The sequence below is a fragment of the Globicephala melas genome, chromosome 6 (assembly GCF_963455315.2).
Source record: "Globicephala melas chromosome 6, mGloMel1.2, whole genome shotgun sequence".
NCBI classification, from domain to species: Eukaryota; Metazoa; Chordata; class Mammalia; order Artiodactyla; family Delphinidae; genus Globicephala; species Globicephala melas.
In genome coordinates, this window is record NC_083319.1 from 42,997,361 (window position 1) to 43,021,306 (window position 23,946).

General features: G+C 34.3%; 1 protein-coding gene across 3 annotated transcripts in view; it reads right to left on the reverse strand.

The window, feature by feature from the left end:
- The window catches only part of VPS13A (vacuolar protein sorting 13 homolog A), a 242,039-nt gene that overhangs the window by 38,137 nt on the left and 179,956 nt on the right, over window positions 1-23,946 (reverse strand). For all 3 annotated transcript variants that reach the window (XM_030876971.2, XM_060300819.1, XM_060300820.1), the window contains exons 52-61: window positions 23,626-23,759; window positions 18,493-18,622; window positions 11,112-11,344; window positions 7,522-7,675; window positions 6,867-7,013; window positions 6,588-6,669; window positions 5,934-6,003; window positions 4,967-5,072; window positions 2,531-2,644; window positions 1,503-1,648 (exon numbers count right to left, since the gene is read on the reverse strand). In XM_030876971.2, coding sequence (XP_030732831.2) covers window positions 1,503-1,648; window positions 2,531-2,644; window positions 4,967-5,072; window positions 5,934-6,003; window positions 6,588-6,669; window positions 6,867-7,013; window positions 7,522-7,675; window positions 11,112-11,344; window positions 18,493-18,622; window positions 23,626-23,759 — 1,316 coding nt within the window. The remainder of the gene's footprint in view (window positions 1-1,502; window positions 1,649-2,530; window positions 2,645-4,966; window positions 5,073-5,933; window positions 6,004-6,587; window positions 6,670-6,866; window positions 7,014-7,521; window positions 7,676-11,111; window positions 11,345-18,492; window positions 18,623-23,625; window positions 23,760-23,946) is intronic.

Genomic DNA, 23,946 nt, shown 5'->3' on the forward strand with positions numbered 1-23,946 from the left:
CAGTTTATTTATAACCTATTCACAGCATATACCTGGAACCACTAATTGGGAAGTTCTATGCTAAGGATAGGACAGCAGCAAGATTAGAAATCTCATCCTATTTCTGATGTCTTCAAACTTGTGTTTTTAAATTTGACTGTTTCCTAACTTTTATCTAGATTTACAGTTATGTCTTACTAGACTCACTGATTCTTGCCGGGAGCCGTGTAGGAAGTGCCTTTGAGTCTCAGCACGGACGAGACCCATAGTGCCAAGCAAAGCTGGTACTGTCAGGTACAAATATGGAGAAGCAAAGCTCTCCTCTGCGTGGTTCCCCTTGTTCCCCCCTGCTTTTGCTTAAGGTGATTTTTATGGGATTGCTATTAGTGTTGGGAAATATTTCCAGCTCCGATGGAGGGTTTAGGGAAAGACCCCAACTTAGGGTAAAGCCAAAAAGATTGTAACTACTCCGGCTCCTTTAATGGCTACACCTGAAATCCCCACTCCCAGGCCAGGGCGTTGGGTTCAGGGAAATACAATAGGAGCATTTGTGTGGCAAAAGCTTACTTTAGAAGACAAATTGAATGGGTTTTGGCCCTCCTGGGGAGTTAGAGATATGTTAGGAAACACTTGGGTATGGTGGCGGGGAGGTTTTATGGCCACAGGGGATGAAAGAGACTATAAGCGATAAGAAGATTATTTAACCTGTTTAACCTGCTGATGTAATCTGTTGATGTAAATTACTTTTGTTTTATGGCTTGTGTAAGAGATTTTTTGGCATGGGAATGAGGTTGTTAAGATTGAAAATGAGATTATTTTATAGTATAAATACTTTGGAATCGTGAAAAATAAATTTGTCAGATCCTTGCATCCTCTGAGGTGTCTTGTGCTCTGTCCACGCCGACTCCGTCTCCCCTTTGGGTGAAACCTGTCCAGCTGGGGCTGGTCCCCGGCAGATTCTTACTACTGTTCTTAATAATAGCTCTAGGTGCTATCTGCAAAGGTCATGCTCATCTAAAGTCTCCACTCAGACTCTCTGTCTCTTTGGTCAGATACTCTAATAGCTTACATTATGACTCACATTAAATTCTTGACTGTAACATTTAAACTGATCCCTTCACTTCTGCTATCATGGCATTCATTTTCTTCTAGTCACATATGCTTTGAAGAGTCTTGATCCCATAGGCCTTAAAGCAACATCTTTTAAGCACCACACATCACATCTTTGGGTATACACAGCTTCTTAGGAATCCTTCCCTAGGCTAAAAAGGCCTTATATAACACACAAACTTGCATGACCTCTGTCCCTCTTTCTTAAGGAAATTATTTAATAATTATTCTGTTATTTAATAGTTAAGGGTTACCAGGCAATATGTTTCTTAAATTATATTCCATTTAACAGCAAAAAACCATATTCAACCTATGATCTGCAATGTACTTTACATACTTTTTCACTTATAAAATTTTAATGTATATATAAAATGGACTTTTCATCAATTTATACATTTGAATATTAAACATACTTAAAAACTACATCTTGTACATCTGTAAGAGTGGCACCAATACTCTTCAGCAAAAGATTTAAAGAATGAACTGCTACCAGTCCTTCAGGTTGTTCTGAATCTTTAGCTTCTTCACCACCTGAACTCAGTGAAACACTTAAATGCAACTAAAGAGATAAAGAAAGAAATATTTAAAGCACTTTCTTCATAATGACAGTATTAACTCTTAAAATTCAATATCATCTTAAATTCACTATACCATAAATAAGATTTCAAAGTTACCTAGATTATATCAAAATTAATACCTGGAATGTTGAAAGAATTTAAAATGTAAACAGCCCTTTAAAAAATTTAAATTCAACCATGTAATGTATGATATTTACTTCAATCCAATTCTTTTGGTAAACCTAGGAAAATATTAATCTTCATATATTTTTTAATAACATTAACAATCTAGAAGTTGAAATTGTTGAAAATTAACTCAAATATCTCCAAAAGTGAACGTTTCAACTATTAGAATTAAGTTAGTGTGGTAAAGCTAGTTAAAAAGCACTTTTGTATTATATGTATTATATATAGTATAAGTAGTTATACAGTAATTTTCTTCAAGTATTATGTAAGTTAACTCATAGAAATTTTATGTTAAGAACTTACTTTTAGTTCCATTCAATCTTCAATTTTAAAATCAAGGTTACTTTATAAATTATTTTCAAACTTATACTAATATCATACACAAAAGTTTGAAAATTGTCACAACGCCTTAATAGATAGCAAGTTAACATAATGTTAGGTCAAGATGTAAACATATAAACATACTGTAGGTGGTTCCACTATTATTTCCACATGATAAAAAATTATTATAAGAATAAATAATAAAAATTTAAAAGTATCATTCCTTTGTTATTTACTTATATTTGTAATTGTGAAGTTATAGAACTTATATACTATTAAGAATATAATTTAAATGTTGTATTCCCCCAAACAGATCAAATCAATCTGCTATTACCAAGATTATCAAGGACAATAAAAATGACTTATTTTTCCCCTACCTTGATAGGAGATATATGAAAGTATTCATAGAGACTGACTTGTGATGAATCTCCTAATGAAACTATTTTATATTCTTCTTGGAAAGCTTCTGTATCTTTATGAAAAAGCTCAACCTATAAAGGAACATAAAATATTAAAAACATAAGGGATATTTCTGTAGAAGTATTAAGCTAATAGCTCACACGCTGCAGAATACTTCCCCATAATATCCAGATTCAACATTGCTCATGATTGGGAACCTACTGCCTTAGAAGGGAAACTAACATCTCTACTGTTAGGAAAGTTCAGTCACTCACAAACTGATAAGCATATCTTCTATGTTTCCATCCAATACATTAAAAGACACTAAGGTTTTCTTCACGTGACCATAGATTTTATTCCAAAAGGCCACTAATCCAATCCATCAACACTTTCTTAGGAATAATACAATCGTACTTGCAGCTTTTTGATAAATGCATTACTGACATCTACAGAGGTCACTAATATAAATCAAAAAAGGGAAGGCACTGAAAGTAATTTTTCATGAAGTGATTAGTGCTTTCATTCTTGATAATCAACACTATTTCTTTTGCAAATGCTCACAAATCTAGTACTTCTGTGTGTTGAGAAATGGCCCAACATTCACATTTTAACTGATTAACAAAAACTTCAAAATGATAACCTTATTAAAAGTATATTTAGAAATTCACTTCTGGGATAATGGTGTAAGGAGATCTTTAGCTCTCCAGTGAAACTGGTAAAATTCATTTAAAAAGACAAACTTTTAAGGCCTCTATACCTAAGGGTATAACCAAATAAAACATCTATTCAAGAAAATCTATAAAAATTTGGTAGGAAAAGTGACTCTGTGGTATTTGAAAAAGGACCATTCTCTCAGTTCCCCCTCCCAACTCAGTAAGCCGGAACTCCAATCTAGACTGGTGCACCCAAGAACTCAGAGTTCCTTCTCTGCCCCACCTCCCAACTGGAAGACTTTCATCTTGGGAGGAACAGAGGTCAGCACTTCTCATCCTGCCCCCAGCTACTAGCTGCTGAGCCTAAACTACAGGGGAAGAAGGAGCTTCCCTCTTCTGCCCAGCCTCCACTCAGAGAACAAAGGCTCTACTTGGGTGTGACACCACTGAGAATACTGAGGTCTGATCACCCTTGGCCCACCTCTAGAGGTCCAAAGCTCTGGTCCCGAGATATTGCCTGGGGGTGGGGGTGTGTGTGTGTGTGGGAGTAGACTTTAAAACAGACAGCTCCTCATCTCTTCCCAAAGAAACTGAATTCATTTACAACAAAATATAAAGTTCAGGCCTAAGAGTGCTCTAGGAAACAGTGAATGTTGTGGTGAAAGGCAACTGGGAGGAAAATCCTTGATTCAGTGAAGATACAGGCTAAACTGTAGGCCTGTTAAGTTTTTGTGAAAGAAAGAACTGGGGAAAGAGACAGGGGTTGGAACAAATAGCAAACACTTATCTTCAGATCACTTCCTTCAGAGGAGGCCAAATTTGACTGGATTAGTCTGTAGAGCAATTTATGCCCTAAGGCATTACTGAAAAAAACTAGAGCAATCATCCAGCAATTAGCAGTTGCCATCATGGAAAGAAATGCAAAGAGCCCTGTAAAAAACCACTTTTATTCCAGGGTAACTGTGGGTGTCCCAAATCTTTACCTCCCTGAGGAGCGACATCAAAGGCTTAACAATGCAGGGAAAGGTAAGGGTGGGGGTGGGGTAGACTTCAATAAAATAATCCAGCCAGTCACTGAACTAATAAACAAACCAGTAACAATAATAAGCCTTGGAGAAAGGGGGACAAGTACCCAGCCCTGTTTCAGTATACAGCTGACCCTCTGTATCCACAAGGTTCCACATCCGTGGATTCAACCAACTGTAGAATGAAAATATAAAAGAAAAAAAAAAATCCAGAAAGTTCCAAAAACCAAAACTTCCATTTGGCACACCCCGGCAACTACTGACATAGCATTTACATTGTACTAGGTATTATAAGTAATCTAAAGATGGTTTAAAGTACATGGAAGATGTGTGTAGGTATATGCAAGGATATCTTACCTTTTATTTGCCTTATCCCTTTTCTCATCAAATATCCTGGCATATCCAAATTTCTAAATTATTAATCAATACAAAAGTAACCCAGAAAAATAAAATAGGAAAAAAGTGATGTAAACATGACTGATTATCCTCTTCCCCTTACTACTGGCCTAAAACCTTTCCTCCTATTTTCTAAGTCATCATAAAAAGGTTATTTGTCTTGCTTCCAACTTCTATAATCTGAAAATGTGACGTCTGCCAATGTAGAACCACGGCAGCATAATAAAAAAATTTTAATTTTTAAAACCATTTTAATACATTTAAGAATGTATAATGTTATAATTTTTTTAAGTCCTCCTCTTTCCCTAATTCTTCCCATCATATTATTAATAAGTCTTACCTCCGTTTTTTCAGTTACTTCAGCTGCTGTCATAAGTTCTGATACAGCATAGACAAACCCAAGATCTAACCTGAGATCCATTTCTTGGATCAACACTTTGAAATACCTATAATACAAGGTGAAAAACATTTAAAAATCATTGATTAACTGCATTAACAAAATTATATAGGAAAAAATATTAGATAAATATTAAAACATTGAAACTTAGGACTTTTTAGGTGAATGAATGAAAAAATGTCACGGCAACACTGTTCATAATGGCAACAAACTCATAATACGAAAATGCCTACAAAGAGGAAATCGGTAAGTAAACTGTGGTATATAGTCACACAAGAGAATACTACATGCTAGTGATAATAAATAAACTCTAGCTACATACAAAAAAATAAATTGTAGTAAAAATCTGAATGAAAAAAGCAAGTCCCAAGAATATATTTACAGTTAAAAAATTTTTCTTTAATTAGGAAAAATTTTGGCAAAGTAAGAAGCATAATGTTTAGGTACACATAAACAATAAACAGTATTTTAAAAAGGGAATAAAAATCGTATTTATCTTGGTGATAGGGTGGAGGAAACAAGAAATATGGTAGTGATACATAGATGGATGTTTCTGTCAGTGTTCTATTTTTTGAACTGGGTGGTGACTGAATTGAAAATATTATTTTCTTGTTTCTAAAACAGTATGCAGTAATTATAGACAACTTAATAGAGAAAACAAATAAAAAAGAAAATAACAAAATACACACAATTCAGAAATGACTATTGTTAATACCTAGGTATAATTCATTTGGAGCTTTCTGACTCTCCAAGATTATGAAATAATTGATTTTTCCTATGACCTTTATAATTTAATATTTTACACTTAAATCTTTGACTCATCTGAAATTTATTTATTTAAGAGTACAATTAACTCATATTTAAATTAAAACATTAAATGCACACACAATAAATGTACTAAGACGCTTACTTAATACGTGATATCTGCGAATGTCCTGCAGATCTCATGACAATACTGACATCTGTAAAGGGCTTTGGTGCTGTAAAGATTAATAAATATGATTAATGATGCTTTAAACAAAAGATAAGCATTTTCTTGCAATTTAATACACATCACAGTGGACAATTAAATTATTTACTAAATCGTATCAATTAAAATTACTGATATCTGTAAGATCTATCACAACCTTAATTTCAGACTCCAGGATTGTTTTTTTTAATTATCTGTATTCACTCTAAGGTTAACTGATCCTTTAAATTAGTGATTTTAAACCAGAAGTATGTATTAGAATCATTAGGAAGTCTTTGTGAAAACAGATTCAGGGTCTTATCTTTTTATTCAAAGGTTCTAGTGGCTTCTAAATTAGGGGTTTACAAATTAGTAATCTTTTTTAAAAATTAATATCTCTAAACATTATATATATATTTCTAAATAATCTTTTCTTCAGTATTCACTCAGTTTTATTGAAGTTAGTTGAGTACTTCCTGGTTTTTTTTCAAGCTAATTTTCCAATGATCCTATAGACACTAAACTTGAGAATGGTTTCACTTCATATTTTTAAAGTAAAAGAAACCAAATAGCTAATACAACCATTTTTATGGCAATGTAAAAATACAAACAAACCTGAATCCATGGTGACCGACTTAGGAGGTTTAATGGGGTAAAACACAAATGGAAATATAGCACCATGTATCTGGTTTTGGATCTAAGAAAACAAACAACAGGTCAGTATATTAATATGTTAATTATAGAACCTGACTGGAATAACAAAATTTAAGAAGTACAAGGAATCAAAAACTCTAGTCCAACAATGAAACTTAAGTACTAGACAAAACAGACTATGCGAATACATTTATTGTCATATTCCTTTAGAATATAATTTGACTATCTTTTCAAACTCACCTGTATTCTGTAAATTTGAATTCTAAATGATGATTGATGTGCAGATGTGCTATATTCTACCTTTAATGCTGGAAGGTAATTTCTTCTTATAGCTATTACATGTGGCTGCAGAATTTTCATGTTAGTACCACTAGGTGTGAAGCGAACCTGAAAAATATGCCCATACACACACACAAACACATGGAATTTCTCTTTATTTATTAATTGATTAAAATTAGAAATCTGTATCAAAAAACTTTAAAGATAATATTAAATAGTAGGCTAAATATTTGATGCGATTTTGACTGAGATCTACTCCATATCCATACAATTCACAGAAATATTCATATAATCCTTATAACTTGGTTTTATCACTTTTTATATAACTTTACTAAAATTTATCAAAAAAATAAAGCAATAAAAGAAAAAACAGTTTTAAAAATAAAACAAAGCAACTTATTGCCTTCTTGTTAACCAAGGAGTAGATCATTAGCGGCTTAAGAAAGTCTGAATCTTGATACAGAGAACTATCCCTTTAAAATATTCTATATAAAGTATGTATAATAGGATTCATTGTTTTGTAAGCAAACTAGTCTCTCCTTAAAAACTAACTTGTGATTCATCTAATTACAACAGATAAAAATTAAAACTTCATATCAGTACTTAAAAATATTACCGGAATGTTAGTGTCCAACTCAATAACCTTATCTTCTGATGGTGAAGATTCAGTATATTCCTTAAATTCTTTCTCTAACTTCTCAGTGTGCTTTACACTCATTGGCTTCCATCTTGCCTTCTTCTTGGGTTTTGTCTCCCAAACCACATCAGAACTTATATATGAAAGCAAAAATCATGGTACTAATTTATAAACATTTTCATTTTATCTGGTTTATTACATGAATTACCATTACTGAAAAACCTTCAGTAAATTTTTGCAATATCCCTAGTTGTAAGCAAGCACATTACAAGTTTAAAAACATGAATTCATTCAACCAGTACTTATTAAACTCCTATTTAGGCACTATTCTAGGTGGCAGGGAGATTATCAGTGAACATTTCTGCCATTTTGGAGCTTTCTTTTACCTGAGGAGTGATAGACAATAAATAGTAAATTAGCATCTTTTAATATATTAGGAGGTGAAAATGCTTTTGAAAGAAGAAAAAGTAGACGGGGTAAATTGGATGTGGAGTACTGGGATATGCAAAGTGGCAGCATCAGAAAAGAGTGGCCACCAGAGGTGTCATTAAGAAGGCGAGATTTCAACAGTCTTAAAGAAGATGAGGGAGTTATCCAGCACGGAAGAGAAGAACAACATTTCAGGTAGAGAGACAAGCTAGAGCAAAGACTCCAAGCAGAGCATGCCTGTAGTCGTCCAGGTAGAAGAGCAAGGAGGCTGGCATGCCTGGAACACATTAAGAGTAGAAGATGAAGTAAGACAGATAATGAGAGGCAAAATAACGTAAAGCCTTGAGGATACTGTAAAGACTCCGAGTTTTATTCTGAGAGGAGGACCCACTGAAAGATTATGAGAAGATAATCAGCCACATAGTTTGACCTAAGGTTTAAGAATGTACTATGTGTTGGAGTGGGAAGAAAGAAAAAAAAGGGATGAAGACTAGAACAGGAAAACTTGTTAGGAATGTAATGCAGTAAGCCAGGAGAAAAACGGTGATGGCGCTGCCTGCGGTGGCCTAAGGGTGAGGCAGTACAAAGTGGTCAGATTCTACGTGTGTTTTGAAGCTAGATCCAAAACACTGCTTTTAGATGGATTACATGTGGGGTGTAAGATAAAGAGAGGAATCAAAGATGATTCCAAAGTTCTTGGCCTGAGCAGCTGGAAGAATGTAGTTGTCATTAACTCCAGTGGGAAAGCAGGTTTTGGTAGAAGGAGATCAGGAGTTTGGTTTTACATACTACAAAGCTTAAGAAGTCTCTTAAGATACCTGAGTAAAGATTTTATGTAAGTCGTTGGATAGGTAAGTCTGGAGTTCAGGACAAAAATCTGGCTGAAGATATATTTTTAGAAGTTTTTGGCATATATACGGTATTTGAAATCAAAACTGAAACAGAGAAGAGGACTAAGGTCTGAGAGCCTCAAGGTACCCAATATTAAGCAGTTGAGAAAAAGACAAGCAAGCAACAAGTGAGAATAAGAAATGTTGGAACAGAAAGAAAAACCAAGGTGGTGAGATATCCTGGGTGTAACATCAAGGACACTGTATCAAGAAGGGATCTGTGTTAAATGTTATAAACATAATCAATACAAAGACTGGTAATTGTACACTGGACCTGGCAATACTTAGGTCTCTGGTGATCTTACCAAGACCAGTTTCATGGTATACTGAAAGCAAAAACCTGTTTGGAATAGTTAAAAGAAAAATGGGTAAAAAAAGAATTGGAGATAGTGAATATATCTTCTGTAATAGATTAACAATTCTAAGGGGTTTGGCTATAAAGTAAAGCAAAGAAATGTGCAGTAGGTAGCAGGAAAAGTGGGTTCAAGAGAATTTTTTTTAGTTGAAAGAAATTACACTGGTTGGAACAATTCGATAGAGAGCCAAAAATTATTGAGGTAGGAGAAAAAAAGAAGAGAATTGCTGGATCAATGTCTCAAGAGGCAAGAGTGAATGAAATATAGTGCAAAAGTAGAAACATATGTTTAAATAGGGGCACATACAATGTGTCTATGATAACTAGGAAATGTGTCACTGCAATATGTAGGTAAAAAATATTGGTGCATAGGAAGCTGAGATATTGGGAGTGGGTCTTTGGACGTTCCCTTTTGATTGTGTCAGTTTACTCGGTGAAGTAAGATGCAAGGCAGTGAGCTGAGAGAGAATGGGGGTTTAAAAAGAGATAAAGTGTGAAACAGTAATCTAGGAGAGACAGTGAATGGAACAAATCTAATTTACTAAAAAATTGCTATAAGACTTAATTGCAGAATTTAAAAGCTTTCCACATTCTAAAATTACTTCACTTGTTTTGCTTACTGAAGTATGTAAGTTATTTATTTATTCTATTTGTTTATTCCTTCTAAAATTTATGTTCACTTAATAAACAGAAAGGTACAAACCATGTATTAATCCCCTTTGCATTCACATCATTTAGCATAGGAGATAGCACATATCAGGTTTCACAGCTTAAAATCTGTTATCTATTTGACATTTTAATTTAAGTAATAAACATACTTTTTTGAGAACAAAAAAAATTTCTAAGAAAATAGTTTTAATATGCCTTTTTATTCATTTGGCCATGCCGAGTGGCATGCAGGATCTTAGTTCCCTCACCAGGGATTGAACCCGTGCCCCCTGCAGAGGAAGTACAGAGTCCTAACCACTGGACTGCCAGGGAATTCCCTTTAATATGACTTTTTAAATGGCATGGATAGCATTCAAGGAGAAGTCAGGGGCATTTCCAGATGAATTTACATAGAAAAACAAAGTCAAATCTGTATCATATACCTTTAATTTATATATTTATTTGAGAGTTTAACTCAAGTAAAGGATTAAAACTACATTATCCTTGTTATACAGACTGCAATATAGAAACACTCTCAAATTTGGCAGTAATATACATAAATTAATTTTAAGTGTTTATAAACAGGAATATTAAGTGCAAAAGGGAAAGAAAGAGTTTTACTGGTGATGACTTATGTGGGAAATGGTAAATACAGTATTATCTTATTAGATCTTAAAGTGCCAAGGTCAAAGTAGAAAGTGATTAGAAAGTGAAATGTACAGTGTGGGGAATATAGTCAATAATAATATAATATCTTTGTATGGTGACACATGGTAACTAGACTTATTGTGATCACTGTAATGAACAGAAATACTGAATCACTATGTTATGTACCAGGAACTAACATAGTGCTGCAGATCAAATGTACTTCAAAAACAAACAAACTCATAGAAAAAGATTAGATTTGTGGTGTACCCTGCACTGTGGTAGGCGGTAATGAACAGTTAAACATTTCCTTATGACATATTAAAGAAAGAAAATATACCTTTGATAAGCTGAATAAATCTAATTTTTAGAGAACTGGGAAAATCAACAACATGATGAGATAAATTTGATTTTTGGTATGTCTTTATCTCAAAAGGCAAAAAAAAGCATCAAAGCACTTTTAAATTAGCATTACCTCAGATTAGTATCAATGAATAGTCAAAACAGAAAATTTAAACTAACTCATTTTAGATTTTACAATCACCACTCTTAATGATTAAGAACTGATCACTTAAATGTATCCAAATTTTAACGCATCTAACCTTGTAATGCCAATATAGGCTACTTCTTGCTTTGTATAATTGTTGACAAGAGAAATTCCAACATCTTGTAATGCCAACACAATTTCTTGCTCTGCTAACTCTGCTTTCTCACTTTCATATGTCACTTTAAATACCCTTGGATCTTCAGTGAATAAAATAATGCGTTGTAAGCCTTCAAAGAATGAAACTAAATAAATGGTCTTTTCCCCCAGATCTATAGGTGTCATCATATCCTGAAACAAAATCATCAAAAAAATAAAAAATTAGAGTTTGGTCACATCCAACATAAAATCTAGATTCCACATTTGAAAAATGAGAATAGTAATGGCACCTCGTTCCCAGGGTTGAACAAAATAAATTAGTAATTGTATAACATTTGGAAATTTACATAATTAAAATCAGTTGATGACAGCTTCTGCCATAATCATTATGAAGTCAGGAAGACAGGTCAACTGTTCTTTTAATACCATAGTAAAATCTAATTAAATAGTCTTCCTTTCTAGGCTAATCAATAACACAAAATTTTATTTTCTCTGATTTATTATAAGACTAATCAATGTGTTATGCATTAAAAGTTGTTCAGTCAGAAATTCATATTTCCTTGTAGAGCTGAACTAAATAAGATAAAGAATATCTGACACCTCAGTTGCATGCTCTACAAAGCACAAATACTTACTACAGGATTAATTCTGCAGGAAGCCTTTATATATAATTATTGTGCTGATATCAGGGTCTTCAGTTTCAATAATTAACTTCTAATAATTAACTGTCAGCAATGAATTTCTAGTTAAGTGAACACTCTGATTAACAGGAAATTATAATATATAGTACACATTCATGTTATAATCCACTAAAATTAAAAATGAGTTGTTACCACAGTCATGTTACTTATAACACTTTCTAAAATAAAATACATAGTACTAAAACTACATTAAGATATAAATAATTTCCAAATAAGTCTGAAGTTTTTCTAATATTTACACTGGATTACAGATTTACCTTTATAAACTTGATCTATCATTTTGATATAAATATGCAAAAGTACTAATCAACAGGTCAAATATTTGATTATTTTTATTTTTTATATTAAAATGAAGTCTTTTTTCCTGAATAAATCTAATAATCATGAATTTAAAAAATAAAGTTAGGCCAATTATGGGCAGCCCTCTCAAATACATTCAAAGAACACTGGACTCCATAAGAGCAACACTGAAAAGACTGGAAAAATACCATCAATATGCTAAGAGAAAACAATTCAGAACCCAGAATTCCTTACTCAGCAAAAATATCCTTCAGTGAAGAAAAGTATAGGAAACAAAGATGCCTAAAGACAAATGAAAACTACTAAATATCATCATCAACAGAGTCACTCAAGGAAATTCTATAGGAGGAATTAAACACTGGCAAAAGGAAAGTGATCCAAGATGAGTGTCTGAAGCAAGAAAGGAATGTTATGTAAATAAAATAGTACTTATGTGGCAGAAAACATTTTACAAAATTCAATATCCAGGCATAATAAAAATTTTTGGCAAACAAAGACTAGATGAGAAGTTCTTTAACCTCTTATCAAACCCCCCAAACAAACACACACACCATACTTTGGCAAAGATCCCACTTAAAGGTAAATATTGAAGTTATATAACTTGAGACCAGAAATAAGGCAAAGACATGTGTTAATATCAGTTTTTATTAAACAGTATATAGAGATGCTAGCCAGTCCAGTAAGGCAAAAAGAAATTAAAGATGAAAGGATTGAAAAGGAGAAAACAAAACTCTCATTATTTCTAAGTGTCATGATTGTCCATATGGAAAAATAAAAAACAAATAATCAATATTAATAAGAGAATTCAGTGAATTTTCTGGATAAAAAAAATCAACACACAAAATGCCATTACACTCCCCTATGCTAACAAGCTTAATTTTAAAAAGATACCAGGGGTTTCTGCTCTGGCAACTGATGACTAGGTGGTCCTGGACCAACACTCTTCCTAACAGCAAAAGCTGGACAAAATCTAAAAAGGAAAAATATGTGTTTGAAAAGACAGAAAAGTTACCAAGGTAGTGAGAATGGGGCCAAGATCTGAGAGAGAAAGAAAGCCAATAAAAGTGAACTTTGTATTCAGAGTTCACAAGTGCCAGTTCTAAAAGTAGAAGCAAACACTGAGAGCTTAAGAAAAACATTAAAATTGGGAGTCTCATGTTTGGAAGGACCAAAACTGGAGTGCAGGGCATACCAAAAAGAATGGTCAACAGCTTAGGCTTTTAGTTGAGTCCCCAAAGGGCGATACTTTAGGTGCCAGGGTAAACTGGAAATACACAAGTCCTCACAAGGACTGAAGACCAGGTTCAAATAATTTCAATCCCCATTAAGGTACTCTCCCCCTAGACTAGCTACCTTACAAAGGTAAAATCACATGTTCTTAAGAGAAAGCGAACATCATATGGAGCCTCGAATTGCCTTTAAAATTTTTCATATACTTTGTCCAGCACACAGGCAAAAATAAACATGCATGCAAAAAAAAAATAAACATGCATGCAAAAATAAACAAGAAAAAAAAGAAAATATAAAAATATCCATATGAAATCTAGATATTGAAATTGTCAGATAGGCTTCAAAGTAGTTATGATCAAAACATTCAAGAAATTATGTAACAAGACAGAATTTTGGAACAAAAACTTCTACAATAGAAGTCTTAGAACTCATCATTTCAATAACTAAAATTAAGAACTCCATGGATGATTTTAAGAGCAGATTAGATACAGCGAGAGAAGTATAGTGAAAAATAGGTCAGAAGAAAATATCCATACTGAAGGAAGGAGAGAAAAAGATGAAACAATACAGAAAAACACATAAAAGTCATGAGACATGATGAAAAGTCTCACATTTATGTAATGGTGAATTCCAAAGATAAAGAGAAAAAAAAGAGGTGCCAACCCTGAAATTTGATATCCAGCAGAAATACTCCACTAAAAACAGGGCAAAATAAAGACATGTCCAGAATAAAACTGACAGAAAACTAATCAGCTGTAGACGCTGATAAATGGAATACTGGCTGCCATATCAGTAAACAAGGATGTTACAGTCATCAGCTATTGCAGCTACAGCCTATGGTGCGCTGGTAAGCCCTGAGGAAACTCACGAAGAATACCTGCCATCTAGCAGCCATCAGACTGCAGCCACTCCCCACGGTGAGCCCTGAGGAAACTCAGGATGTGAAAACACAGGATACTGGCCAGAGATAGCTGAGATGCATATTAAAGGAATGATTTCAGTGAGCCCAGACTCTTGCATCTTCCTATACACAGAAAAGTACTAAGTTCCTTAACTTGGGATATCTGGTTTTCTTTAATTAACAATAATCTTTTGATGTTCCTGACTACCTGCCCTTTGTTGTAAAACTTCTATATAACCTGGCTTCCCCCATTGCCTCCTCAGAGCTGTTCTCTCAGGGTTACTCGAGATGCTGCCTCCCAGGCTTGAAGTCCTAAAAGTTCCCGCCCAATAAAACATAACTCTCAACTTTTAGGTTGTGAATAACTTTTTAGTCAACAACTCACACTAAAAAAATAGTAAAGAGAAGAAAAATGATCCCAAACAGAAGTATGGAGATGCAGGCAGAAATGAAAAGTGGCAAAAGGAGAAATATGTGGGTTAATTTAAATGGAATACTAATTGTAGAAAGCAGTAATAATACTTCTTATGGGAGTTAACCTATTTAGAAATAAATCACACAACAATATTACATAAGACGGAAGGAGTAAATGGAGTTAAAGAGTTCTAAAGTCCTTACATTACTGGGAAAGTGGTACAAGTACTAATTTACAGCAGGTTTTAATAAGTCAAGAATGAATGCTGTAATACAGTAGGAAGCTAAAGCCTTAGGCTTCTGTTAATGTGATGATCTTTTTGTGTCCCTTGCAGAAAACCTACAAGCTATGCTCATGGGTTGTTATAAGAGATATCTGCTACTGTGCGGTAGGGCTTCTAGGTCAAGGGGGCTCATAACACAACCAGTGAGCTTTGTTTTCCCTCACATCAAAGCTGTTGTTTGAAGTGACCAAAGAGAATACCTCCTAAACTTGTCTGATGCTTCCTGCTGGTATGCTGTGTTTCCTGGCCTGTATCCACCCAAGCAGGCAGTTGTAAACTGTGGCCTATGATAGTTTTGTAAGTCTGAATGTTTAAGCCTAAAAAGATACTGTGGTGGGCACTGTAATATTACATACTGATAAAAGAATCAATTTAACAAAAAGACATAACAATTCTAAATTTGTATCTACCTAATCACATAGTTTCAAAATATAAGAGCCCAAATTAACAAAACCAAAAAAGGAATGTGTAAATCCATGATTTTAACCACCACTCTCCAAGTAACAGAACAAGCAAACAAAAAATTTAATGAGATAGATTTAAACAATTCAACAAAACTTGAATAAATCAACATATATATGTAACAGGGAACAGCCGATTTTGACTCCATGTTGGATCTCTTTCTTTGACTTTAACCTTTGCTTTTTGCTGCTTTTGTTATTATAATCATACATAATGGCATGCCTCAGGGAACCCTGCCTCTCTGCCTGAACCTTAAACTAAAGTACCTCTGTTCAGCTCACAGGGAGACAATCTGACCCTGCCCACCTGTGAATGGCTGCAGAAAAGAAGAAACTAACACATTCCCTCCCCAATGAAGGCCACTGTGAGGAGATGTTTTGCAAGATAAATGGGCTTTTTACTTTAGTTCCTAACCTCCTCCCGCTCTCTGTTCTATAAAAGAAACTGGCATCCAGATCCCAACAAGACGGTTTTTTGGGCCACTAGTCCGCCATCTTCTCAGTCTGCTGGCATTCTGAATAAAGTCGTTATTCCTTGCCTAAACACCTCCCAGGGCTTCCCTAGTGGTGCAGTGGTTGAGAATCTGCCTGCCAATGCAGGGGACACGGGTTCGAGCCCTGGTCTGGGAAGATCCCACATGCCGTGGAGCACCTAAGCCTGTGCGCCACAGCTACTGAGCCTGAGCGTCTGGAGCCTGTGCTCCGCAACAAGAGAGGCCGCGACAGTGAGAGGCCCGCGCACCGCAATGAAGAGTGGCCCCCACTCACCGCAACTAGAGAAAGCCCCCGCACAGAAACGAAGACCCAACACAGCCATAAATAAATAAATAAATTTATAAACACCTCCCAATTTACTGGCCTGTCGTGTGGCGAGCAGAGTGAGCTTGGACCTGGTAACACATAGAATACCGTAACCAACAACTACAGAATACATATTTTTTTCAAATATACATAAAATATTTACAAAAATTGACCACATGCTGGCCTACAAAGTCAACTTCAATAAATTCCAAAAAATTGAATCAGAGTATGTTCTCTAGTCACAGTGGGATTAAGTTAGAAATAAACAAACAAAACTAGAAAATACTTCTGAAAAGTGATAACCTAAGTAACCATGAAGCCAAAATATAAAAATAAGTCACAATGAAATTTAGAAAATATTTTTAACTAAAAAATAAGTAACATAAAACACAGGAAAATTTGTGAGATAAAACTAATACTGTTTTTGGTAGGAAGTTCGTGACGTTAAGTGACTTGAAATAAGAAGTGAAGAAAGTCTAAAAAGCAATGATCTAGGTGTCTGCTATGAACTCATTTGCCCCCTCCCCCAATTCACATGCTAACGTCTCAACTTCCAATGTGACTGTGTTAGGACATAGGGCCTTTATGGAGGTTATTAAGGTTAAATGACAGCCTGGGGGAGGGGGAAGGTGTAAACAGGGTTCTGATCCAACAGTATTAGTTTCCTTATAAGAGATACCAGAGGGCTCACTCACTCTCTCTTTGCCATGTGAGGACACAGCAAGAAGGCAGTCATCTGCAAGCCACGAAGAGGCCTCACCAGATTCACCAGAACCTGACCCTGCTGGCACTCTGATCTCAAGCTTCTAGCCTCCAGAACCATTAGAAATAAATTTCCATTGTTTAAGCCATCCAGTCTAAGGTATTTTGTTATGGCACCCTGAGCAGACTAACACAGTATCTATTTCAAGAGTTTAGAAGAAACTTATCAAATTAAACAGAAGAAAGGTGAAAGAATATAGACTAGAGCGGAAACAGGTGAAAATGATAACAAATGTATAAAAGAGATCATCAAAAGAGCAAATTGATGGTTTTCTGACAGACAAAACTAAACTGAAACTAATTAAACTAATAAAATCTCAGCAAAACTTATCAGGAAAAAAGGAATGAAGGGACAAATAGTCTATGCTAGGAATGAAAAAGAGAATCATCCCCATAAATATTAAAAGATAAAAAGGTGGATATTATGAAAACATTTATATCAATATATTAGAAAACAGAGATGAAATAAAAGCATTCTTAGAAAACCTCTTACCAAAATGACACAAGTAGAAATAGAAAGCTGAATTGCCCTATGTTTAATAATAAAATAGCATTCATAATTTAAAACCTTCCTACAAAGACTACTGCAGGTTAAGATGGCTTGGCTTCACTGGTGAACTCTAGCAAATATTCCAAACATTCTAGAAATCATACCAATCTTACATAAGCTCTTCCAGAAAATAGGAAAATCGTAGATATTTCCCAGCATGTATTAGAATGACCTTAACATCAAAATCTGGTTAGGACATTACAAGGCAGGAAAGTTACAGGCCAATTTCTCTCATGAATACAAGCAAAAGTCTTAAAGCATTAGCAAGTCAATTCCAAAAATACAAGGTTGGTCTAATATTAAAAAACCAACCAAATAAGACAAAGCCCAGATAACATATAATCATCTCAAAAGATTAAAAAAAGTCATAAAAATTAATAAAAGTTCAATATTCATTTGATAAGAGAAATAATAACTAGTGGCAAGAAAAAAGACACTGGAATAGGGAACAAATTAAGATAAATTTTGAAAGACCAATAAAACTTTAATAAAACAATTTCTGAAAGTCATTTAATATATTACTGCAGAATGTTTATACCTAACTTTATTATTATAAAAAACAACAGTTTGCCATCCAGAGGTAAATTCTTTCATTAATAGATCCCTAAATATCCTTCACAGAAGTTAAATTGACTTGGGATGACTTTCAATGCACAGAATGTATTTATATTGGTTTATAAATTGAATGCTGAAAATACCTAAGTTTACCCTTTATAACATAATAGAATATAAAAAGGCAGACAAAATAAGACTGTTTCCAGTTTTAAACATTTCTGGTTAAGTTAAAGTTTGAATACTGTTTTAAAAATCTTTCGCAGTTTTTAAGAAGTGGAAACACAAGAGGCCTCAAAACTAGTAAGGCTGAAAGAGAGTAACTTAAAAAATAAATAAATAAAAGACTTCTGAGAACACCATAATAATCAATCCAGTACATACATCCTTTTGTGTTACTTCACCGTGGCTTTCTCCACATCTCCACTTCAGCTTTCTAGAGCCCACTGGATCAGCCCACGTATAAAGAATTGCTTTTCCAGGAGGGAGGGAATCTTCTATTTCACAGAGGGAACTGACATAAATAGTAAAAAATATGCATTAAAGTAAGTGCAAGTATACGATCATTTAAAGAATCCAAAATAATACTTCGTTAATTCTGAGTCCATTAATTGAGATTTGTGATAGTTCTGATTAAGAGTAGACTGAAAATTTTCCTCAGGCTTCCCTGGTGGCGCAGTGGTTGAGAGTCTGCCTGCCGATGCAGGGGACATGGGTTTGTGCCCCAGTCCGGGAGGATCCCACATGCCGCGGAGCGGCTGGGCCCGTGAGCCATGGCTGCTGGGCCTGCGCGTCTGGAGCCTGTGCTCCGCGGCGGGAGAGGCCACAACAGGGAGAGGCCCGCGTACCGCAAAAAAAAAAAAAAAAAAAAAGAGTAGACTGAAAATTTTCCTTATACAATAAAAAAGTGGTTTTCTGAGAAAATAATGAGAATATTTCAAGGGAAATATTTGTCCTATTTAGGAAATAAATATCTCCAGGTTGCTGAAACTACTTTGTCAACTTTTGTTTTAATACAAATTAATTATAAAAGAAAATTATTCCACTTACTTTATCTTATCTATACCAAATCTAAGAGAATTTAATTGGTGACCCTTTCCAAAGTATTGTTTTTACTGTGGCAAAGACAATACAGCTCAATTATTTCTAAAAACCATAAGACATGGGATACAAATCTAAGAAACTCAGTCAACTCATAAAACGATTCCCCAAAAGAAAATGGAGAAGCTACAAACCAAAGAAATAATAAAATATAACTTTTCTGAGCTGAAGAAGCTGACTCTGCAGATTAGACTTCATTGGGTATCAGACTAAATTAATGGAAACAGAATATCAACCTAGATAGAGCTTTGTAAAATGTTCAAATTTTAAGAAAATAGAGGAAAACCTGCCTATAAACATCTAGGACAATTACCCATGAAGAAATAAAAGTAAGACTGTTCTTACACTTTTCTGTAATACTGAATGCCAGAAAACAATGGAGCAATGGCTACACAATTTTGAGGCAAGAAGTTATGACTTAAAATTTTCTGTCAAATTGTTAATTTGCAAGAGAAAGACATTTTCAAATAAGCAATAGCATAACCTATTATCCACAAACCCTTACTTTTTCCAACCAAGCCAGAGATGACTAAAAATAAAATTTTAAGAACTAGGATGTAGAAATATTAAACAACTAAACCAGTCAAATAAATTAACTTGTTGTTAATATGTTATGAATCAATGCAAATACCTTCAAGAACATATTTTTGAAAAACTAACCATTTTATATTCATCTGGGTCAAAAATCCCAAATTATATTGATAAGAAACTGAGAATTTGGAAAGAGAAATTAAAGAAAATGTAAACTACTCCAAATTTTTCATGGATGAATTAGCAGATAACTGTTTCACTCTCAAAATTTAAAACGCATCAAAATTGGGACTTCCCTGGTGGTCCAGTGGTTAAGAATCTGCCTTCCACTGCAGGGGACATGGGTTTGATCCCTGGTCGGGCAACTAGGATCCCACATGCTGCGGGGCATCTAAGCCCACACGCCGCAACTGCTGAGCCCACGCACTCTAGAGCCTGTGCATCGCAACTATTGAGCCTGCGTACTCTGGAGCCGGTGTGACACTACTAGAGAAAAGCCCACGCGCCGCGACGAAGAGCCTGCACGCTGCAACTAAGACCTGATGCAGTAAAATAAAATAAAATAAAATAAAGTAAAATATGCATCAAAATCTCCAAGAACACAAAATAATTATCTACAAGAGAAACTAAATGTATATTTTCCAAATCATCCTTAGAAGAAAATAATCCATATTACCAAAAAGTATGGCAAGGAATTATAAATTAGTTGTTATAAGAATTACAAATGGGTTCAACATTTTTTTGGGGGGGGTTCAACATTTTTATTAAAAGACAAACAGGTTCTAACATTATAAAACTGGAAATAAATTCTCAACAACAGAAGAACATTTGATTATAGTGCATCTAAATGATGGAATATCATGCATTCATTGAAAATTGTGTTTTTGAAGCAAATTTACATGCTCACAATAGCTGTTAAAAACAAGAGATTCAGAAATATAAACAGATAGAGAACAATAGTAAAAAAAATAACTGAATCAAAATGCTGACAGTGTTGGGATTCCAGGGATTATGTTTTTCTTTTCACAGTTTTCCTACAGAATTTTAAAAAATAATGGACAGTTGTTATTTTTATATGTAGGAAACAAAAACCATATTAACAACAACAAAAAAGCCAAGGGTAGGGAAGGCAGAGGAAACAAAAGCCCTATATTCCTTATTTTTCTATGAAAAAATATCAAATGTAACCGTGTTGATCAGATAAATTTGGTTTAAAAATATTTAGAAATGCTTTAATTCATATAAATTTTAATCTATTTAATTCACTGCAGAATATTCCTCATGAAAAAATTCATCTCAAATTTATCTCAGGAGGGCTTCCCTGGTGGCGCACTGGTTGAGAGTCCGCCTGCCGACACGGGGGACACGGGTTCGTGCCCCGGTCCGGGAAGATCTCACACGCCGCGGAGCGGCTGGGCCTGTGAGCCAGGGCCGCTGAGCCTGCGTGTCCGGAGCCTGTGCTCCGCAACGGGAGAGGCCACAACAGTGAGAGGCCCGCGTACCACACACACACACAAAAAATTTATCTCAGGAAATTCAAAGAAAATAAAAAGTAACCAGAGTCCTCAGAATGTTAACTATATATGTGTACAAGTCTTAACCTCACAAGAAAATAACAACACAATGTGACAAACGCTTTAATCTATATATTAATTTTATAAATTTCCATTAAAACTGTAATTTTTAAGTTTCAGAATTTCTACACAGGATCACATTCTAGTTTCTCCCTTATCCCTTACTTTTACAACTGTAACAATGCAGTAGATAAAATTTCTAGACACTTTATATCTGAACTGTACTATGAAGAACAGTGCAAAGTCAAGGCCAAAGAAAAGACTGAGAAGTCTCTAGTTCAGCCTCAGCCAGGCTCAACCAGATGTCAGAGAATTAAGCTACAATGCCCTACATCACCCACAGTATGTAAAGAATTAACTTAGCTCCTGTGTATCTTAGAATGTTACCATTTATGTACTAACCTTGAGAGAATCGAGAAAATAGTCACCCAAATCATTTTTTGGATGTCTTAATTCTGTGACAGTTTCTTTGGGAAAGGCTAGTTGAGGTACGTGAATTGAAGGACAAATAAGAAAAAAACCATTTGTTTGCCTTTGTCAGTTTTAATCAACCAACTTATTATTTTTATAATATGGGTAATCATAGAAAACAGGCTCTACTCTCTCTCAACATCTTCCTCAAATGAGAGAACTGATAGGCAAGGAGGAGTTCTAGATATGTGCTAGCTCAAGCTTTGGGTTCTCACTCAATCAATGCCTATTTTAGTCAATGATTCTAAGTGTACAGTTAGCAGTGGAAAAAAAGCATAAATGCACTGATAAATATGAGCCCACTGATAAGTGACATGAAAACAAACTAAGAAAAGTAGACAAAATAAATTCAAGACAACCTGGGACACATAAGTAGAGGAACAGAAGGTTACATAAATTGTAGTGGTACTAAGAGGATAAGGTATCACAGTATATTGAAACAAATGATATAATGAGTAGTCTTGAAATATCAAGACATAAATATAGTCTTTAGAAAAGCTTAAAAATGTAGCGCTCCTTTCCTACATGCCTCAGCAAGAAAAAGGTATCTACTGTTTGAAAAAAATCTGAAGAATCAATATTTACATTATGTTCATTAAAAACAAATTTCAAAAATAGACAAAATTCTTACGATAAACCCTGACAATTTCCTCACCAGATTCCACAATGACCAAGATTTTGTCATACTTGCTTCAGTTCTTTTCGTTTTTGTTTTTGAAGCATTTAAAAGTAAATTATATCACTAATCATCAGGGAAATCAAAACCACAATAAGACATCACCTCACACCTGTTAGAATGCTTATTATCAAAAAGACAAGAAAAGAAATAAGTGTTGGCAAGGATGCTGAGAAAAAGGGAATCCTTGTGTATTGTTGGTGGGAATGTAAATTGGTGCAGCCACTATGGAAAATAGTATGGAGGTTTCTCAAAAAACTAAAAACAGAACATGTGATCCAGCAGCTGGATTATCTGTTCAAAGGAAATGAAAACACTAATTCAAAAATTATATGCATGTTCACTGCAGCATTATTTATAATCACCAAGACATGGAAACAACCTAACTGTCCATTGATGAATGAATGAATATAGAAAATGTGGTATATATAAAATGAAATATTATTCAGCCATAAAGAAATCTTGCCATTTGAGACAACATGGATGGACCTTAATGGCATTATGTTAAGTGAAACAAGTCAGAGAAAGACAGATACTGTATCATCTCACTTATATGTGGAATCTAAAAAAAAACAAAAAAAGAAAAAAGAAAACAACCAAAAAAACCAAACACACAGATACAGAGAACAGATTGGCAGTTGCTAGAGGCAGGGTTGGGGTGGATGAAATGAGTGAAGGTGGTCAAAAGGCACAAACTTCCAGTTATAAAATGTATAAATCATGGGGATGCGAGGTACAGCATGGTGACTATAGTTAATAATACTCTACTGTATGTGTGAACGTTGCTAAGAGAGTAAATCTTAAAAGTTCTCATCACAAGAAAAAAAAATCTTAACTGTGTTTGGTGATGGATATTAACTAGACTTATAGTGGTGATGATTTTACAGTATATACATATATTGAATCATTATGTTGGACACCTGAAACTCATGTTATATGTCAATTATGTTGGAATTTTAAAAAAAGTAAATTATAGATCTCAAGTCAGTTTTAACCCTACATACTTCAGTATACTTTTTTTTTCTTTTAATGAGGACATTGTTTTACATGGCCATAATGCCACTAACGGTGTTTATACTCTTAGGAAATTATCATAAAGTCAATGTCTCATCAGCTAGACTCTGCTAAAATCAGGGGATACTGTATTTGTAATAATCTTCTTACCTTTGCTTATATTGAACAATGTCATTCTTGGTGTGATTTATTAACAGGAATGGAGCTGCTCCATCACGATAATCTGAAAATGCAATAACTGTAGAATGCTCAGCCAAATTAACTTCTGCTATGATACCTCCAAGCTAGCAAAAAGGGAAAGAAAATATTCTCTAATGTGATCATTGTCCAAAGAATATTAACCAATAACATTTAATAATAAAAACTATTCATAACTTAATATATTTTTTGATGATTTGGAAAGTAATTCAGGATTTTATACTGCATTTCTGGAAAACCATGACTCTCAATTATCATATACAGATGGGTCAA